We start from the raw sequence: 19,354 nt of genomic DNA, 5'->3' as shown, positions 1-19,354 counted from the left end.
TACTTTTTTTTGCCAATAGGTTCTAGCTTCATCGCTTTTTTCCACATGATTTAATAAAATGTTTGTGTATATTTTTATTGATTTTGGGATATCTATTAGATGCCTAGCTGGCAGATTTTAGTAAATATGTACTAAAGACGGGTTGTTTCACGGATTTTGAACAATTCATCAAATTTCACAGTAAAAAAAGTTCTATGAAAGTTCTATTCAAGTTCTGTTATTATTTCATAATGGGCTGGTTGTTTCACAGTACTTTGAATTTTAACTTGACTTTTCAAATTCTGTGATTCAATCCGTCCCAAGTCGATGACTTTAGGGCTAAACATACTTAAATGTATGTTGAAGTATTGTATAACGGATGTTACGGAAGGTACAGATGCAATATCTTTTGCGCATTGATTCTAGGGTTGTCAGCTTGTCAAGCCCGTGACTCGGTTAAAAGGTGGCACCTCGACAAGAGCGCATAGAACAAAGGGCGGAATTGAATCAGCGCTGACGGGATTCGCCCCCTCCTCGCTGACTCGGTGGCCTCCTGAAAGCAGGAGAAGCGGATAGCGGCCGCTCGGGATTGCTACCCTCTACCGCCATACTACCCGCTACACGAAATATTGTAAGGGTGTGAAGACTGCGAAGTTTGCGGGTAGCAACGCGTGTGCGGTTATCTTCATTTGAGTGGATTACAGAGATTTGTCAAGTGGTGCCGATATTAAGACAGTATTATGCCTATCGATAGAGTCTTCTCAAACACAACTTAGGCGTTCGCACGCTATCGGGATGCGTTTTCAAAATATTTTTTGACGTGGTTGTCGGCTGTATCCCCCTTTGAGTATCGATTGGCCTACGCTCTCTAGGCCAAACGTTGTAACTATATGCATTTTAATTTCGCTCCAGGCCGTCACAAGAGAATTTTATTTCCGTTGGGCTATTAATAACGTAATGAAAATGTCGATGGGAGGCGAAAAAGATTGTTGACATCTTAAAATGGTAGTCACTCGCCTGAAATCTATGTGAAAATTATGATATTGGAATTTCAGCTCGAGGATTTTTGACATTAGTGCGATACCAGCAATGGACGAGAACTTTGGGGACAACAACTGGGACCCAGGTGAGGCTATTATCTTATTGTTTTTCCACGGCGACGTGCGATGCATTGTGCATGCGCACTTCCCTTTATGGCTTTACATTATTATTTGAGGGTTCTGGAACACGGGGGGCTATTGAATATTTGATAGTCCCCTGTGATCCTTATCCTAAGTTCATACAGAAGGGTTTATTTAAAGAAAATTCTCAATTTTTTTATGAAACAAAAACAAAACTTTTATTTACTTACGTTCGTTTCACAAAATAAAAAATATATATAAAAATTCCCGTTTTACAAAGCACTATAAATATCTTTATGTTTAAAAAAAATGTTTTTCTTCGATTTATTTTTTTCAATATTTTTACATAATTACCCAGAAGGTAATTATTACGGGAATAAAAACTAAAATAAATCAAAAATTATTCCAAATCAAATCATAAAATCTTTTTTTTTAGAATTATTTTAATTAGTATTTATAATGTGTATTGCATGTTAAAATTATTTTTGTGAAATTTTTTACATAGAAATCTACTCATTTTTAATTCATTTTCACTTCCCTTCAAAAGGTTTATTTTTTACAAATAAGAAAACGTGGATATTTTGATAGAGTAAGTACTAATTCAGTGAGAAATCCAGTTACACTTAAACTTTTCTAATACAATAATTTGACTGTCATATTATGCCTTTTCCAATATTTTTGATACCACAACGGTACTTACTTCCATAATATGTATTTGTTATCCTTTATTTAGTTTAATATTACAAAGTTAAGGTGCAGAAATAAATTAATTAATAATAAATACAAGATGAATATTATTCTGTTCTGAAAAAGAGAAATACAATGGAAACTCTCATAACGAGCTTAATTCGTTCCAGAATCTTACTTGTTATGTGAAACACTTGTAAAGTGAAACCATTTTTCCCATACACGTGAATGTAAAATACTATAATGCGTTCCATACCAATAAATACAATTTTTTAAATTTTTTTTTAAGGTTAAACGCAATGCTCGTTGTATTCTACGTGTTCACAGATGGCGTTAATTAATTAATTTTGTTTAAATACGCTTTTACAAGGTATTGCTTTACAATATTAAGACAAATCATTTGTTTGCGCCCGTATATACGCAATATGAATATGAATCAATAGTTTTGTTCGTTTAAAGACTTAATTCTTTCGAGAAAGGCACACAAATACAATATTTTACCGATGATTCAATCCAATATTGTATTTGTATGCCTTTCTCGATAGAATTGAGTTTTTATATGGACAAAACTATTTATTCATATTCATATTGCGTATATGAGGGCGCAAACAAATAATTTGTCTTAATATTGTAAAGCAATACCTTGCAAAAGCGTATTTATACAAAATTAATTAATTAACGCCATCTGTGAACATGTAGAATACAACGAGCGTTGCGTTTAACCTTAATGTTTATTCAAATAAAATTACATACTTAAGGAGCGTAACAATCTGGAATGCAATTTGGATTTGCAACAAACAATATAAAAATAGAAATAACTAGTTCATTATTTATGAATTTATGACAAATAATTAATTATTTTTTACTAGAAAGCTGTCTAGAGACATTTGTTTTTGCCAACGCTTCAAAATTTGGTAAAAAAAATGTGACACAGCATTATCATTGAATAAATTTGTAGAACGCATAGCTACCTCCTTATTAGGGTGATGCTTCTCAACGTACGATGCAACAGTTTCCCATGCTTTCAGCATTTCTCTTGAAGATTGTTGCTCTGCTACTTCCTCCTCATCCACTAACAAACTCTTCTCCATAACTTCTTGCTGTGAAACACAATGCAACTCCTTAAGGTCTTCGGTGGTCAGCTCTTGACTGTGCTCTTCCACAAGCTCATCAATATTCACCTCCAATCAAATGGTATTGGCCAAAGACACGATCTCGTTGACTGTAGACTCTTAGGTACTGTTTCAAACCCCTCAAAATCACATTTCACAACGCTTGAAATAACCTGCTGATCCATACGCTGGAGTAACGGAGTGGTGTTGCTTATATCTTCTTAATTTTATCCTTATCCTTGAGGACATTGCAAATCGTTGGTATAGACAGATTGTATGTGCTCGCTAGATCAGCCACGCTCACACCTCGTTCTCGCTTTTCAATGATTTTATATTTCATTTCTACCGTTACTTTTATTCTCTTATGGCTGTATTATTTTGGTATTTTCTTCAGGGACATTTTAGGAAGGGTTATTAAAATTTGCAAAAAAATATCATCATATCATAATATCATCATTTTTTTACTTTTATTAATCCTACATAAAAATTGTTGAAACTTTACTAAATAACTAACCATCGCGCTACTTCCCCACAGAGGAAAGAAGAGAGCCACACAACTGTGCATCGTCACTCCTCACTTCATCGTCTTATCCTCTCCTGTTATTACGACTCTTGACATGACCCGACTCAAGTATTATTAGATTCATGTGATTGTGCCATGTCTTTCCCGGAGTACCTGACTTCTTTTACCAACTTAACTTCCGCCTCATATTCTCTCTACACTCCTTTCTTTGTTCATCCTCTCTACTTGCCCAAACCTTCTAGCAACCCTTTCTTAATCTTATCCATTGCTCTTACTTTCACTACGTATTCTCTCCAGATATCCACTCTTTTGACAAGTCATACTAATTTTTACCACTGATACACCTCAGAGATCTCATTTCTACTTCATTCTGTATAATTATGTTTACTTGTTTTATCATGACCTAACCTAACTTTGTAATTCCAGCTCTCTCCCGGTTGCTGTCTTCCTTGAAGGACGTGCAGGGCGGTGAGGACTTGACCTTCCTCAGCGAGTTGCTCCAGTCCAAGCAACTTCATGCGTTGGTGCACGTGCACAACAAGATAGTGGCTAAAGGCAAGGATGAACGCTTTTTCCCGCTGCTGTCCAACTCCATGGAGGTTGCTCTGGAGGTCCTGGAATTGCTGTCTGCCAATAAAAAGCAAGCCACTCCCATGCAGGAGGAACTGTTCAAGTTGTTGCAGACACCGCATGTTCAGGTAATAAAATATATACAGTCAATAAAAAACAATACACAAAGATTTTTTTAGTACCCTGTTTTTGCAGACACTGCGTGTTAGGATTTTGTTCAAAAGATTAATTGCATTTTAAAAAAGATCCCTATTGTGTTAATGTGGTAAAAAATATATGAAAATGAGTGTACAAAATATACAGAATGTATGAATGAGGAACTCTGGAAAGAAAGCAAGTTGATGCAAGAGTAGAATAGATGCATAGATGGTTTGGATATGTAGAGTGGTTGGACGTAGAATGGAGTGTCAGGGTGAATGTTAAAGTCGGAAAGACATGACTTCATCAAATGAATGAAATAAGTCAGTTGGTATCGAGAGTTGGAATGACAGAAAAGCATGTATTTGTGATAGTGAAGCAAGGGTGTGTGCCAAAACAGAGTTATGTGGCGTTCTAGCCTCTCTGCCTACCATGTCGGTGAAATAGTGTGATGTTAGTTACTTAATTTAAAGAATGGTAAAATTTATACTAGCCCCTCCATCAAAATCAATTCGTTGAATTGCTACTAGTCAATCTATTCAAATTTAAAAGTCATATATATTATCGAGGCTTCTGGCTCACATAATGTAATTTTTTTTTTTTTATCTGATGTTTTTTTAAATAATCATAAATAAAATTAGTTATACACATATAATGGTTTAAGCTGTACCAAATAACTAACCATCGCTTCGCTTCTCCACAGAGGAAATCAGAGAGGATAGACTACCAAACTGTTCTTTTTCGGCACACACTCCTCGCTTCTTTCTCATTCATATATTGTCTCAACCTCTTCCGTTATTAATTATTTATTGTTTATTTGTGATAAATAGTGATTCCAATAACATTTCACAATAACTACAATCACAATCATATACCTACCAGTACATTAATCTATTAAACACATTTGTTTAATCAGTTGTGATGCATCATTGTGTTAAAAAAATACTTATTCTAATCTTGAATTCATTGGGGTTTGACTGAAACAAGTCTATCTCTGAAGGAAGTTTGTTTAAAAGCGTAGTCATTCTCCCCAGAGGCATGAGCATTAGTAGGTTGGTCCTGTCTCTTGGAACAATAAAAAGCCTGAGTTGCCTAGTTCTGTTGAAGTTATCGGAGACATAAAATGTAATTATATTATAACTCTTGACATGACCCGACTCAAGTATTATTTGATTATTTTATTGTGTATTATGTTTTTTATGGTAAAATAATTTTTTTTTTTTAATTTGCCTTATGTATATTTTATGCTATGTTAATAGCAGACCCATCTAGCGGCACTGTTAGAAACCTCATTTGATATCTCTAATATGATTAACAAAAGCAGTGCAGAAAAGAATGCCGAGCATTGCGTACATTAAGTTTTACACAGCAGAGCTTGTATTAAGCAGTCTCTTCACTTTTATAATAAATTTGACTTATCTTAGTACGTAGTAATGATTCTTTATTTTGTTACAGGGAATCTTATGTGCTCACGATGCCATTGCTCAAAAAGACTATTATCCTCATTTACCTGAAGTGCCTCTGGACGGTGACGACAATGAAGAGACCGTTAAGATTGTGCAACTCGTGAAAAGTGACGAACCACTGGTAACTATGTTATATATTCGTTTAACAATTTGATCTTCCTTTTCTTTCTTAGAGACAAAACTCACTTTTAAAATCAATGGCTAGATTATGCAAATCTATAATCTAATCTATAGCAAATTTATTTGTAATAATTTTTCATTATAATTTGTAAGAGTATTTAGTTCCGTCACAGACTCACTAAATTTGTATGTTTATGGCATATTATTAACAAAACCCAAATATTACACATTTATTATGTATCAAAAACCACTTTTGAAATTATTTTATTACTGTAACAAATAAAAAATTAACAATTGCAATCATTAATCAGAGTTATTTTGGATTTTTGTAAAACGAAACTTCAGCTACTACGAATTATGATTGCCTTAAATCAATTCCCATGAATACCTTTAATATATCTATATACTGCTCTACCTCCACACACAAGTAATATTCTACAACTAACTATGTTCTCAAAAATATGTACTCTGTGTTATGTTTCGATTTGAAAAACTATTATCACATAGGTTTAAGTTCCATTGTTACTGTTTCTTTACACCAAAGGTCAAATAAAGAATCTCACTGCAAATACAAAATGTGTACACTTGGAAATGGCTTTTGATGGATGCATTCGTTAAATTTATAAGTTTTTGCTTTCATATCTCGAGATTGCCCTCACCATAGACATTGATTGAAGGTTTCGAATAATGAAAAGCATACCTTTATTTACTAAGTACCTACCTTGCAGCTATGTATTGCTTAAATCACTGTAATACATTTTGTTCAATTGATAAAAAAGTCTAAATTTATGATTTATTTATTAATGTTTCTTTCAAGAGCTATAAGGAGATTTTTGGAAAGTCCCACATTGTTTTCGTAATACATAACACAACAAAGAAACTTTTAAGAATTGTTTTCGTATTGCAAAGGAAATCAAACCTGCAACCCCTCGACTCAAATTCATATGCGTAAACCATTACACAGCAGAGGCAATTACAGACATAACGTTCAGCTGAAATACCATTTTAATCATTCATACATCATGATAGGAAACATTTAAAAAAATAATTATAACAATTGTTAGTATTATCTAAAATGTGTTTGTTGTGAGCATGCTACGGTAGGATTATGAGTCAAATAATTAAGTTACAACAATTTTAATGTCTAAAGGAAGCGCCTACTTTTATTTGCTGTTAATAATAGAAAAGCATTTTTCCCTCGTTTAAAACTAACTTTTCTTTAAAACAATTATGATACAACAATATACATGTAATATTAACCCACCTTTGAGCGCTGTATTACGCACACGACATCCTATACTAATATGTTTATGGTCAAAAGGGTGGTGCCCAGAGTGCAGAGCCCATTGTGGTAAGTTTTCAAAACCGTTTTAGAATTTCAATAGTGTTTCCGCTTCAAATATTTGCTCACTCTGCTTGCTGTTGTAATCGTTTTCACAAATCTCCAAGATAACTGTTGTCATCTATCTGTTCATGTTGTGCCTTCTCTGCTTTCAACGCATGTTTCATCCAACAATATACCATCTCATATTATTGAAGCAAAATGCAAAACATAAATATGCAATATTGTTGTATTTATAGAAATAGGTACGTGTGCTTTGTTAGTTTTATTTGACTAATAAAAATAACTCCATCAAAAAGTATATACATATACGTTAACAGGGCATCCCTCGACCATCTCCTTGATGGTATTGTTCCCACCCAACAAAATGTTATCAAAACGAACATCCCATATCACAGATAAGTCTATAAATTTACCATGATATGAATGTCTTCAAAATGAATGTGTAAAATGACTCTTGTAAACTTTTCATTACTTGCAAAATAAATGTACACGACAAAAACCATGAATACTCAATTTTTTGTCATATACCTGTGTCTATCTTTTTTCTCAAAAAAGACGTAGTAAGAATTACTTTGATTGCACGATTTACAAATCCCATCTCTTCATATTTTCTTGCCCATAATTTGTTGTGTTATTTTTGATGTATGTAATCATTCAAATTAGTTCTTCCTTGTTACAATCACTGATCATTATCATTGTCGTAATATAAAAAAAATCAGCCACATTTAACATTTTGGTTAGTCTTGATCTAAAATTAAGGAGCGGCCTCCGTTATTATATTTTGTTATTATATAAGTCAGTATATTATCATTTTAGAGTATTCTATCGTTTTCATAACTTATTTTATTTAAGCTCAACATTATTATTTTGCTTTCACCAGCACATTCACCTGCCTTTGTTGTTCTCCGGCCACCGAGTGTTTTCAGGTGGTGAAATCAGGGAGTATAATTTATTTGTTACCAAAAAGTTAGTAATTTTTCAGCAACATATGTACTTCCTGATTTCAAGGTCTCGGTGGTGGGAAATTACTAACAATATTGTAAGCTTTTTAAGGGGTGTCTTCATTTCAGGTTTCCAAAACTTAAGTAAGCGTAAGCATAAGCAAAGTAAGTACCAAGAGAGTATTTAGCATACAGTATGAATAGACATAAAACAAATAAATGCTCAATACATCCTGTGACAAATCAAAACATGCCTATAATAAAATACTGCCGTGTTAAGTAAAAACACAGTGAGATTCTCCCTCGAAATTCTCAAGGAAGAAAATGTGTTTTTACATTCCACGAAAGAATAGGTCTCCTTGCCATCATCAAATCACAACTGTAATATCCCGTGTAGTTGTCTTGTTTATGTATTTGTCTACTTCATTGTTTGAATGTTTTTAATATTATTTCGATCTATCTATATAAATAAAAATGTAAATGTTCATTTCTTCAAAACCTTGATCTCGGAAAGTTCTTCATCGATGGCTTTGAAATTTTGACGCAACGTTGCATTAGAATATGCGTGTGTTTTTATACCTATATTATATAGGTCGCAGGTAAAAACATGCTTTTTATTTTAAACAGCGCCATCGACGTAAAAGAAACATGCGCTATTGTTTTTCTCTCTGCGCAGACTTACTGAGCCACAGCAACTAATATTATAATATTAAAATATGTGCACTACCTGAACGTAAACAGCTTCTTCAACCTCATAGTTTAGCAAAGATTTTTCAATTTAGTCCAAAAGTAAGCAAAACTTTTTCACTTATGTTTTTTTTTATGTACCATTCTAAATGTACCACTAGTAACCAAGACCCCATAACCTTTAACCTTTTGAACGCGTTTATTTGCTCCGTTTTATCCATACCCGTACGCGGTACATATTTTCAAATACCTATGCACGCAATTAAATGTCAAATTATAGCATTCTGGCATGATTTATTGGACTATATAGACAGAACAGATTATTCTCCACAATTTGAAAACAAATCCTCGTGTGTCAACACTCTTAGATGTTTATAAAAACAAAAACATAAAATTTCATACAAAGACGTACCGTATCTTTTGAATGTGGTTCCGCCATTCACTCGGCGTGTGTGTACTTAGGCCACTGCGTTGATAGACGCAAGTGGGACACCATGATCACTTATCATTTTTAGTTATGAAAAGTTGTGAATGACATACTAGTACTAACGCCATCCGTTGACAAAAATGTAAACTAAAGGACTAAAAGGCGCGAAGAGGCGCACTTGATTATCGATCTTTTTTTATGAAATACAATTTTATTTTTGAGAAATTCTTGTAGATGTCAGCATCGTGATAGTTCTACGAATGTCCAAGTGAGCAAGAAATACATTTATGACGAAAGAGCGCTGTCATATCGGCCGTCAAAGTTTACGTATCAACTGTTGATACAGCCGCGTGTGAGTATAGACTTTTTGCCGTAACAACAGTTGATACGGCCGCGTGCAAATAGTTAATCACTTGCCTCGTATATATATATAATTGGACATGTATTTCTCTATAGGGTGCCACAATCAAGACAGATGAGGAGACGGGGAAGATAGTGATCGCGCGGGTGATGCACGGGGGAGCAGCCGACAGGTCGGGGCTGATTCATGCAGGGGACGAGGTCATAGAAGTCAATGGCATCAATGTGGAGTTTAAGACTCCAGCAGACGTGCTGGCCATTCTTGTAAGTATTATATTACAATTGTGAACTATTTTCACAAGACCAAGTTAGCAATGTGTGTACATATTAATTTCAAAATGGTGATTGTTATTTGAATTGCTGTGAAAATGCATATCATACAGAATGCATCAGTTTTCATTAATATGATACAGTATCACGATAGGTTAAGCTTTTTATTTTAGTTCGGTATTGAAAAATATATCCGAACCCAGAAGATGAAGGGTAAATGTACATAATATTAAAGAGTTATAGCATCTTCTTAGAACCACTGGTACTAGACAGATTGAAGGAAAATAATGTTTCGCATAAAATGAAGTGTACAAATTATGCTTGTAGGTACCTACATAGTGGGAATTACAACAGTATAGCTCTCCCATAATAATTTTATGATGCATGACAATATTCAGAATGAACCAGTTTTCTCCTTCATATTTTTTATAAATAAAAATGTAAATGTTTATTTGTTCAAAATCTTAAATCTCTGAAATTTCTTCACCGATTGCTTTGAAATTTTGACCCAATGTTGCATTCGAATATGTTTTATATACCTATATTATTTAGTTGTCACCTATGACAGGTAAAAAAAATACCTTTTTTAAAAAAAACAGCGCCATCTGTTGGACGTAAAAGCAAAACGCGCTATTGTTTCTCTATCTGCACAGACTGAGATACAGCAACGCGTGACGAGGTACAGCTAATTATCATAAAATCAGAATGCACCACATCTTTTACTTTGTAAAGATTTGTTGTATAATTATTATAGTCAACATTTGAAAACTAATCAATTCTCATGATACCTCCAAAAGCTAGATAGTCATAGTAATAATTTGCGAATGTCACACTTATATTTTAGTGTTTTACAGCAAAACTCTGAAGGAACTATCACCTTCAAGCTCGTGCCATCATACGGGAAACTGGGACTGCGTGAGAGCAAAGTGCGAGTTCGGGCCCACTTTGACTACTCCTCTTCCTCAGACCCATACATTCCATGCAAGGAGGCCGGGCTGGACTTCAAAAAGGGCGACGTCCTTCACATTGTTTCTCAAGATGACGCTTATTGGTATGATTATTTTAATTTTTCGGTCTATCTAACCATTGCAGCATTTATCCATAAGGGTTTTGGAATTTCACACTCCTCTGTTCTGTAACACACTCCTTATTTCATTGTAATGTAATTAATTATAAGGTAATTAGTACCCTTTTTTATACTCCGCTGTCGGTCGTTCGGTGAATTTCTGGTGAAGTTTTTCTTTGAGGCAAGCAACTTTTAAAATGGTCAAAGAGGAGAAGTAAAGGTTTCACGCCTTGTCTTTATATATTTTGGGCATTAAATTCATGATTTCGGCTTTGAAATCAGTATAGCATGTGTAGAAAGTCTGAAGTCATGGTGTTCGAAAGGAGTATGAAAACAGTGTGCAATATAGTTGTGAATGATGAATACTTGGAGCAGGTGAATGAGTTTGTGTATTGTGGATGTATGTTTACAAGAGATGGGAATTATGATAGAGATATTGAAAGAAGGGTAAATGCAGGTAACTCCGTATATGGAGGACTGAACATGGTTGGCGCTAACAAAAAAACTGTCCAAAGAAGCGAAGCTAGCAGTCCACAATGGAGTGCTGGTACCGACCCTGATGTACGGCAGTGAAGCATGGAACAGGCAGAGCAATAATGAAAATGTACTGAATGCTGTTGAAATGAGATCCCTGAGGCTTATGTTTGATATAACCATGTACGATTGTGTGAGAAATGTGGATATCCACAAAGAATGCAAGGCTGATGTAAGCGTTTTGAGTAAGATTAAGAAGGGGATGCTTAGATGGTTTGGACATTGAACATTGAACATTGGTAGAACAAATAAACGAAGAAAGGAGAACATATGATGGAAATGTGGATGGTAGAAGACTTCAGGGTCGCCCGAGGAAGACATGGCATGATCAAGTGAATCAGATACTAGAGTTGGACCATGTCAAGACTCAGAATAATAGAAGAGTATGCATGAATATGAATGAAGCAAGGAGTGTGCGCGGCGGTCCATCCTCTCTGGCTACCCATGCGGAAATGGCACGATGGTTACTTAATTAGTTAGCATATGTACAGCAATTTGCAATCAAGTTTTCCAATCATAAAATGTGACCCCTTCTGCAACTACTTCTTTCAGTATTATTTGCTTTTTCTTCTACTCTTTCTCACTTCTTTCTTCATCCATCGGTTGTGTCTTAACCATTGAATTGTTTATTTATTATTTTGTGTGTACCATAAACAGGAACTAATGGTTCTATTCTATTCCCAAAATTAACTTTAAAATTGTCATTAATCACTAACTACAATAAAATTATATGTCACTTATCATCACAACATAATCTCTAACTACAATAAATTTATGAAGAAAATTTTTGTTCAACAATGTATCTGCCTCCGTAGTTGAGGGGTAAGATTTTCGACTAGCAATCTGGAGGTCACAGTTTCTAATCCCAATGTGAGCAAGCAAATTTTATTTAATTATTAAAGACAATTCTTAAATGAAAATTTGAAACAAAAAAATCAGAAAAGTAAGTCGACAATAAATTAAAATTTTTAACCTTTCCTTCTTTAAAGTGGCCTTCTGGAAAGTTTCATTTCTGTAGATACACTGGTAAACACAGGATCTATCAAAGTAATATAAAGTGTATTTGCGACATACTCTCAGTATCTCTCCGTGGTGAAAGACAACCATTAAAATGTTGCTTGAAATGGCTGTATCCGTTTTTGGTTGTTTAGATTTGGGTTAATGTAAAAAAATATATATTTATATATACATAATAATAATAATAAAAAAATACAAAGATTTTAATATAAAATGTAAGATTAATAGACCTTATAATATTATAACCACTGGTTTTAGTAAGTAGGACAAATTTTCTTGCGTAGTGTGAAAAAAATTGTTAATTTATGAAACGTAAGTAAAAGTTTATGATGCCATGATTTTACAAAAACTATGAATTAAAATATTGTAAATTAACGTTTTGCATTAGAAAATTGATGCTTGCAGTTTAAGTGTCTTATTTTTGCAATACATTGTGCAGTCAGATTGGCCGAGTGGTCTAAGGCGCCAGATTTAAGCTCTGGTTCTCGAAAGGGAGCGTGGGTTCGAACCCCACATCTGACAGAACGGTTTTCTTTTTTTAAATAGCAAATCATTTTTTTGTTAAAGTATTCGTTATAAATCAATAGTTTTCCTTTTTCCGTACCTACTTTTAACATAACCCCATAAAATAAATAGTATTTTCGTTGCACTTAAAATTACAACCTTTTGTTTTCCAAAATTCAAACAAAATGGTTGATTTTTGGTTATAGACTAATTAAATCCAGTTCTAGAAAAAAACAAAAAAAAATCTTGTAAGGAAGCTTGCTATATATGTCCAATGTGCGAAAAAGTAGTTTCAGTTAGTAAAAAAGTGTAGTTTCCCCAGAATCGCATGTTATATTCAGAGAAATGACTTTTTGAAAATATCCTTAAGGGTGTTGGCACACAAGAGTTTTATGTATAAACATATTTTTTTAATTGAATTAAAATCAAATTTAATAATAGAATATTAAGTTCTGCAAGTATTTTTTGGTTTTTGTTATTGTTACAGCTGCTTCGGCTTTCCAGGCCATTTTCAAACTGTCAATTGACAGCAATTGACAGTGACAGTTTGATAGTTTGTAAATGACCTTGAAAGCCGAAACAGCTGTAACATATAAAAAATACTTGCAGGACATAATTATTATATTATTAAATTTGATTTTAATTAAAAATTAAAAAATAAATATATGGAGTTCTACGAATTCAACACAAAAACAATAAATAGGTTAATCATAATCTGATTTATATAACCGTCAATTAATCGTTTATATAAAATATAAATCTAGCTGAAAAAATTACCATCTCAGTAAATGTGCATATTATATTGAAATAAATATCATTGTTGGATTGACTTAGGAATAAATTGTTTGTTTTGCTTTTCCTAGGTGGCAGGCAAGAAGGGAAGGGGAGAAGGTAATGCGTGCCGGGCTCATCCCCTCGCGTGCCCTGCAGGAAGGACGCATCATCCACGAGCGACAGACGCATGCGCGCACTCTCGATGGTATTCGCCATTCATCAATTTTATCTCCTTTCCAGTACTAAACCTCTCTTTACACCTCTTATTCTAAATATTTTACATAAAAGTAATAATTAAAATTAACTAATTTCTTAACTAGTAATATAAGTATTCTTTTCTAATATATGTAATGTATTATTTTTATCAATTTAAAGTGTCCATGAATTTACAATATTAACATGAATATCATCCCCTTCACTCTTTTGATTTTATTCCACTGCTAAGAATGAGTTTTGATTTAAGTTTCTAAAAGGTATATGCTCAAAATGACGATATATGTGTAAATGCGTAGTATTGTATTATGTATATATCGACAGACCCGAAGTGCAAATTTTTAATTTCACTAGAATTCTGAATTTTTATTGTTTTTGAGATCACGAAATGTTGTTAGATGCATTAACCCCTATTTATTTAATTGGAGAAAGATATTTTTAAAAAAAACAGTAAAAAAAGCAGAAACAAAACTTTAAACAACTCTTTTGCAAAACTATAAATTTGCACATCTGACATTGTTCCTCGGGACTGTCGGTATGCTTATTCTTCTATGTGCGATAATTATTCACATGTATGACTTTTATACTTAAAACAGTGTGTACAGTATTTTTAACATTTTAATGTATATACCTACATAAGTGCACTATGCTGCGAATATGCGATTTATATTTGAACTCGCTATTTATGTATATATAAAACATTATTAAATAGTGTGCGAATATTAATTTTTTATTAATTTCATTTATGATTATGTAACAATAAATATTATGCATTGTTTATTCAAATCTTATCCAAGTAATGTAAACCATATTAATGCATTTGAAGTTTACAAATGTTGTGTTTGTAATTTAGGAAGCATATGGTCGGCTCCTTCGTCTCCGGTTCTGTGCAATCCTGCTGCAGCAGTCCAGTGTTCTCGAACCCTCGCCTCAGAAAACCAGCAGCATGAAGAAAACAATGCAAAGGAAACTACCGATTGCTCTGATGTTGCCATTGACCCCACTTCTCTACTGCCATGCAAACCTCCCATCAAAATAAAAAAAATGATGTATGACTTAACTGAGAATGATGACTACGATCGGGAGAATATTCCGACATACGAAGAAGTAGGACGTTTGTATCCACGCCCAGGCCTTATAAGACCTCTGATTCTGATTGGCGCCCCTGGAGTGGGTCGAAATGAGCTAAAACGTCGCTTGGTAGCTACTGATCCTGATAAATACAAGAGCCCTGTACCATGTTAGTTGCTATTTTTATATTAGTTTGTGATGTTATTTAAATTTTCGACAAATACATGCTGCGTTGTCTATCTGCAATAATGTGCATTTTTAAAATATGTTGCAATTGTTTCTAGTCACCTCTCGTCCCCAGAGAACTGGAGAACAAAATGGAAAGGAGTACATATTTGTTAGCCGTGAAAGAATGGAACAAGATATAGCAGCTGGAAAGTTGATTGAATTTGGAGAATACAAAGGAAATCTGTACGGAACTTCGTCAGAAAGTGTTGAATCTATCATAAGTGCAGGTAAATATCATTCCTATAATTTTTTGACGATGCCACCATTAGCAAGGTGCATGTCTCTTTATACAATGTTTAAAAAAAAACTATTTTTTATATTTGAAATGAACGCAATTATTATAAATTAAAGAGTTAGGAAGGTTATAGCATTGACCAATAAAATATCAACATTAATCAAACGATTGGAAACTGTAATAGTTTGTTTGTTTCAGGATATGTTTGTGTCCTGTGCCCACATCAGCAAGCTTTGAAAGCTCTACGCACCCCTCGTGTTCGACCATACGTGATCTTTGTCAAGCCACCGGTTCTGGAAGAGTTAAGAGATACCAGGATGGCTTCACGTGCCCGCTCTACTTTTGATGAATCAAACTCTAGAGGATTTACGGTAATATTCTCAAGTGAAATAAATTTGGACAGTGGTTGAGCTTAAACTTTTTTCAACAGGATTTGAAAAGTTTAATAAAACTTCTTTATATTGCAGGATGAAGAACTGAATGAAATTCTAAAAGCTTCTCGCCGCATCGAGTACCTCTACGGCCACTTGTGCGATGAAGAAATAGTGAATGGAGACTTAGCAACGTCGCTGGCTTCGCTTCTCAAGGCTGCCTGGAGGGTGCAGACGGAACCGTTGTGGGTTCCTGCTACATGGGTTCAATAAATATACTTTTGTTACATATTTAGCCAAATTGTAGTCGAAATAGAGTTGAGCTTTTACATCCAAAGTATAAAATATATCCACTATTATGATCCTATTTCTATACCTCTTACCCATGTTATTGTTTTTGGGCTGGCATTATTTTACTCAAATTATTAAACACCTGTTTTACAAGGGCACTATTTCCCAAACAAGGAAAACATTGTTACACCAAATATTGTAGTCATTAAATAATGTATTTGATTGTTACCTAATTTATTATATTTTATTTTAATATATGTACCTACTCATGATTGTAACAGTGCCTCTCCATGAAAATATTCATTTTATGCATGTAATTTATTGACCACTTCCCGATTCTTATAATCTTAAAAGCAATAAGAAAGTTTAAAAATATGAAAGGTGGCCAAGTTCTTATTTCTTAATAGATTGAGTTTGAGATTTTTTTGTATGGATGCAGGCTCATAGATATTACACAAATTAGGATATTTTTTACTTAAAATGTATTTTGTTTCATAAGATTTGTATGTGAAAAATATCCCGACCTGGCCACTTTTCATTGAATGCTCATGATACATGTAATGTTTATTGTCAAATTTTTAAAGTATCTCTAAAGCTTATCCTGTATTCAAATAACATAATGATAATAATATATAAATAATATTGATATAAATGAAACAAAAGTAATAAAAATAACAGTTCAAGAAATTGTACAAAAGTTGCAGTGATAAGAGTTGTCGGTTTGCATAATCTCACTTTTACAGATTCTAAAAGTATTATTAATTTTCAAAAAAAATTGGTAGATAATAATTTGTTGATTCGGTCGTAAAGTTGTTGTAGTTTTAAGCTATACATAATATTATTCGAGAATTCAAAGTACTTGGTATTTTGTGGTATGAAAACTTAAGCCGTGGGTAGTGGGTACCATCCGGGTTAAAAATTTTAATAATTCATTGGGTTAAAAATTTTTGGGTTGAATTGTTGGAACAATCTTATGGATTGCTTTAGATGCCGGTCTAACTACCCGCCAAAGAACATCGTTATTGTAAGTCTCATACAGTAAACATATATTATCTTTATTATGTTTTTAAATGAATGTGCAGTAATGCAGTTTTTGTTTAAAGACTTTGAAGTACCTACATACTTAAGTTGTACAGGAAAATGTAAATACTGTGTGTTGAGCCGAGGAAGAGAAAACGAATGAGGTCCAAATACAGTTGCACAGAAAATAATCAATAATTTTTGTAGATAAATTTACCATTAAGAAGTTACAGGAGTTAAGTTAAACGTTCTAAAAAAACTATTCCATGTGTCATTGTGAAATAATGAAAAATACCAAAATATTGCGAACATCCCATTTATTTTTTTAATGTAGAGATACTTGTAGGAAAATTGAATTCTAATAATGAATCTAATAGAGATAGATTCCTTGCTGTAAATTGTTTGAAATCTCATAGAAACATTATAATTTAATTTTCTTCATTGTGGAAATAATATGAACTGTAATACAAAAAAATGTGCCGGAAAAGTGATCAATGTTTTCAAAATATGTAACTAAATAAATTTTAATCATGATTTTATACATAATATTTCAAATGAAGTAAATTAATAAAACAACCTCTTTTTAAACTTCGATCAGCTCTCCATAAATGTACTATTAGCGGTTAATTCAACAATTTATATTTCCAACATAAATATAGAAATAAATATCAACATATTTGTTTATGTATTAAATTTTCTATATAGTCCATACCGGCATTTTAAAAAGTTCCTAACTCGCATAGTACTCGAAAACTTCTTGACTACCAATAAAATATTTTCATCTAAATCGTGACTTCACTAGCTCCATGAATTTCTTACATAACGGTATTTTAGTTTCAAATTAAAAATTCTATTTTTTAGTTAAAATAATTTTTATTAAAAAAATTGTTATTGATTATTTCCTTGTACTTTCGAAAATGCTCACAAAGTTTTTGAATTGTTGCTGAGTAATATCAAATTTTCTAAAAGTTTTATGTATACAACATTGAATTTTTGGATGGTTACAATTAATATAAAATTCTTAAATATTTGACATAAAATGCATGAAAACTATTTAATTTGTTATTTTTTTATTAAGTATGTTGTAAAGATCGAAATTATGTGTAATTAAAAGAGAAGATTAGTTTAAAGTGTATTTTAATCTGTTCCCCCCCCCCTTTTACCTAACCCATATTATCAATGAAATAGAAAAAATTGGCCCTCATCACCAAATTAATTTTGTACCAAAAATTTCAAATCTGCATCGGTGTAATAAATCTAATGTCACTTTTAAACTGTATGTTTATAAATTTGCTTAGATATTCGATTAAGGTAAATAAAAGAAGGAAAAGCTTATATAATAACTTTTTTTTCACATTTTTATCCACAAAGTTACAAAACATGAATTTTTTTTACGTAAATATTTACTTGTAAATAATTTTTTTATTTAGTATGATAGTCCTCAAAGAAATCAGGGATATGGATGGCTACTTTGCAACTTTCGCATTCCCAGCAAGTTTCGGAAGTTTTATTCCTCGTCAGGTATTGGCGCTATGGGAGTTTCTTCACTCCTGGGCCTGGAGGAATATATACCTTGGGGAGTGGCCTCCCTAATATCCCTGAAGTCTCATTAGACTACCTCCTACTGAAGGTCACCCTGCTGAACCACAGAAACGGGTATTTGTTACTTGTCGAAATATATAAAAATCTTCCAACAATCTCAGGATCTGATGACACTAAATGATTGCCAATACTGTCATCTTCCAATTCAGCTAACAAACTTTGTAATTTGTATAATAAGAGCCTTTGTAATAAGTATAATAAGAACCGCTAGATTCTCATTTTGAAGAAATTAAATGGCAGCTGGCTGCTTACAAAATTTTGAACATGAATATCAGAGAAAAATCTTAAAAAATCATATTATTGGGATACAATGCAATTAATGCTTCAAATTTGCGTTTGGCCTTTGACATTTTGTATTTAAGCAGACGTAGATGTCGCTGGTGTGTTCATATTTCATTTTTAGGCCGACCCACTTGAGCCGGTGTTTGTAGTTAAGTACTAGAGATGCACCCCCGGCTCCGACAGGGGTTTGTGGCCAATGGGTTAATACGTATGAGGGAGATGTATGATATTGATTATATTGTTCCTTTGGGGGGAAGCAGAGATTTATAAAAGCGGCCATTAGTTACCATTGAATAAATGTACCCTGATTATCTGCACTACTTATAAAGAAAAACCATTTGTCTATTTTTGAAATACACAATGTGTTCAATCACACTGTGTTTAAAATCCAGTGTTTTAT

General features: G+C 33.0%; 1 protein-coding gene and 1 non-coding gene across 2 annotated transcripts; both read left to right on the top strand.

Annotated features, from left to right (window-relative positions):
* The first annotated feature begins 622 nt into the window (after positions 1-622).
* metro (membrane palmitoylated protein 7-like protein metro) lies at positions 623-18,106 on the top strand. The gene is made up of 11 exons (XM_089646170.1): positions 623-1,105; positions 3,849-4,120; positions 5,586-5,717; positions 7,038-7,067; positions 9,573-9,740; positions 10,601-10,797; positions 13,731-13,846; positions 14,708-15,094; positions 15,210-15,380; positions 15,587-15,759; positions 15,856-18,106. Exons 1-11 carry the CDS (start codon positions 1,069-1,071, stop codon positions 16,030-16,032), a joined length of 1,860 nt encoding a protein of 619 aa, XP_089502296.1. The 5' UTR covers positions 623-1,068; the 3' UTR covers positions 16,033-18,106.
* Positions 12,802-12,885, top strand: TRNAL-UAA (transfer RNA leucine (anticodon UAA)). The gene has a single exon. It is a non-coding gene; the product is annotated as a tRNA-Leu (tRNA).
* Positions 18,107-19,354: the final 1,248 nt, after the last annotated feature.

This window comes from Hesperophylax consimilis, chromosome 23 (assembly GCF_061612785.1).
Source record: "Hesperophylax consimilis isolate HC1 chromosome 23, BYU_Hcon_1.0, whole genome shotgun sequence".
Classification (NCBI taxonomy): Eukaryota; Metazoa; Arthropoda; class Insecta; order Trichoptera; family Limnephilidae; genus Hesperophylax; species Hesperophylax consimilis.
The sequence above is the reverse complement of the archived record's forward strand: the minus strand, read 5'-3'. Positions and strand labels throughout refer to the sequence as shown.

Bases quoted from the DNA above. Each gene is read 5' to 3' on its own strand.
- metro (XM_089646170.1), top strand. From the start codon at position 1,069: ATGGACGAGAACTTTGGGGACAACAACTGGGACCCAG. The intron at 4,121-5,585 runs GTAATAAAATAT...ATTTTGTTACAG, and splicing joins TGCAGACACCGCATGTTCAG to GGAATCTTATGTGCTCACGA. The intron at 5,718-7,037 runs GTAACTATGTTA...TATGGTCAAAAG, and splicing joins TGAAAAGTGACGAACCACTG to GGTGGTGCCCAGAGTGCAGA.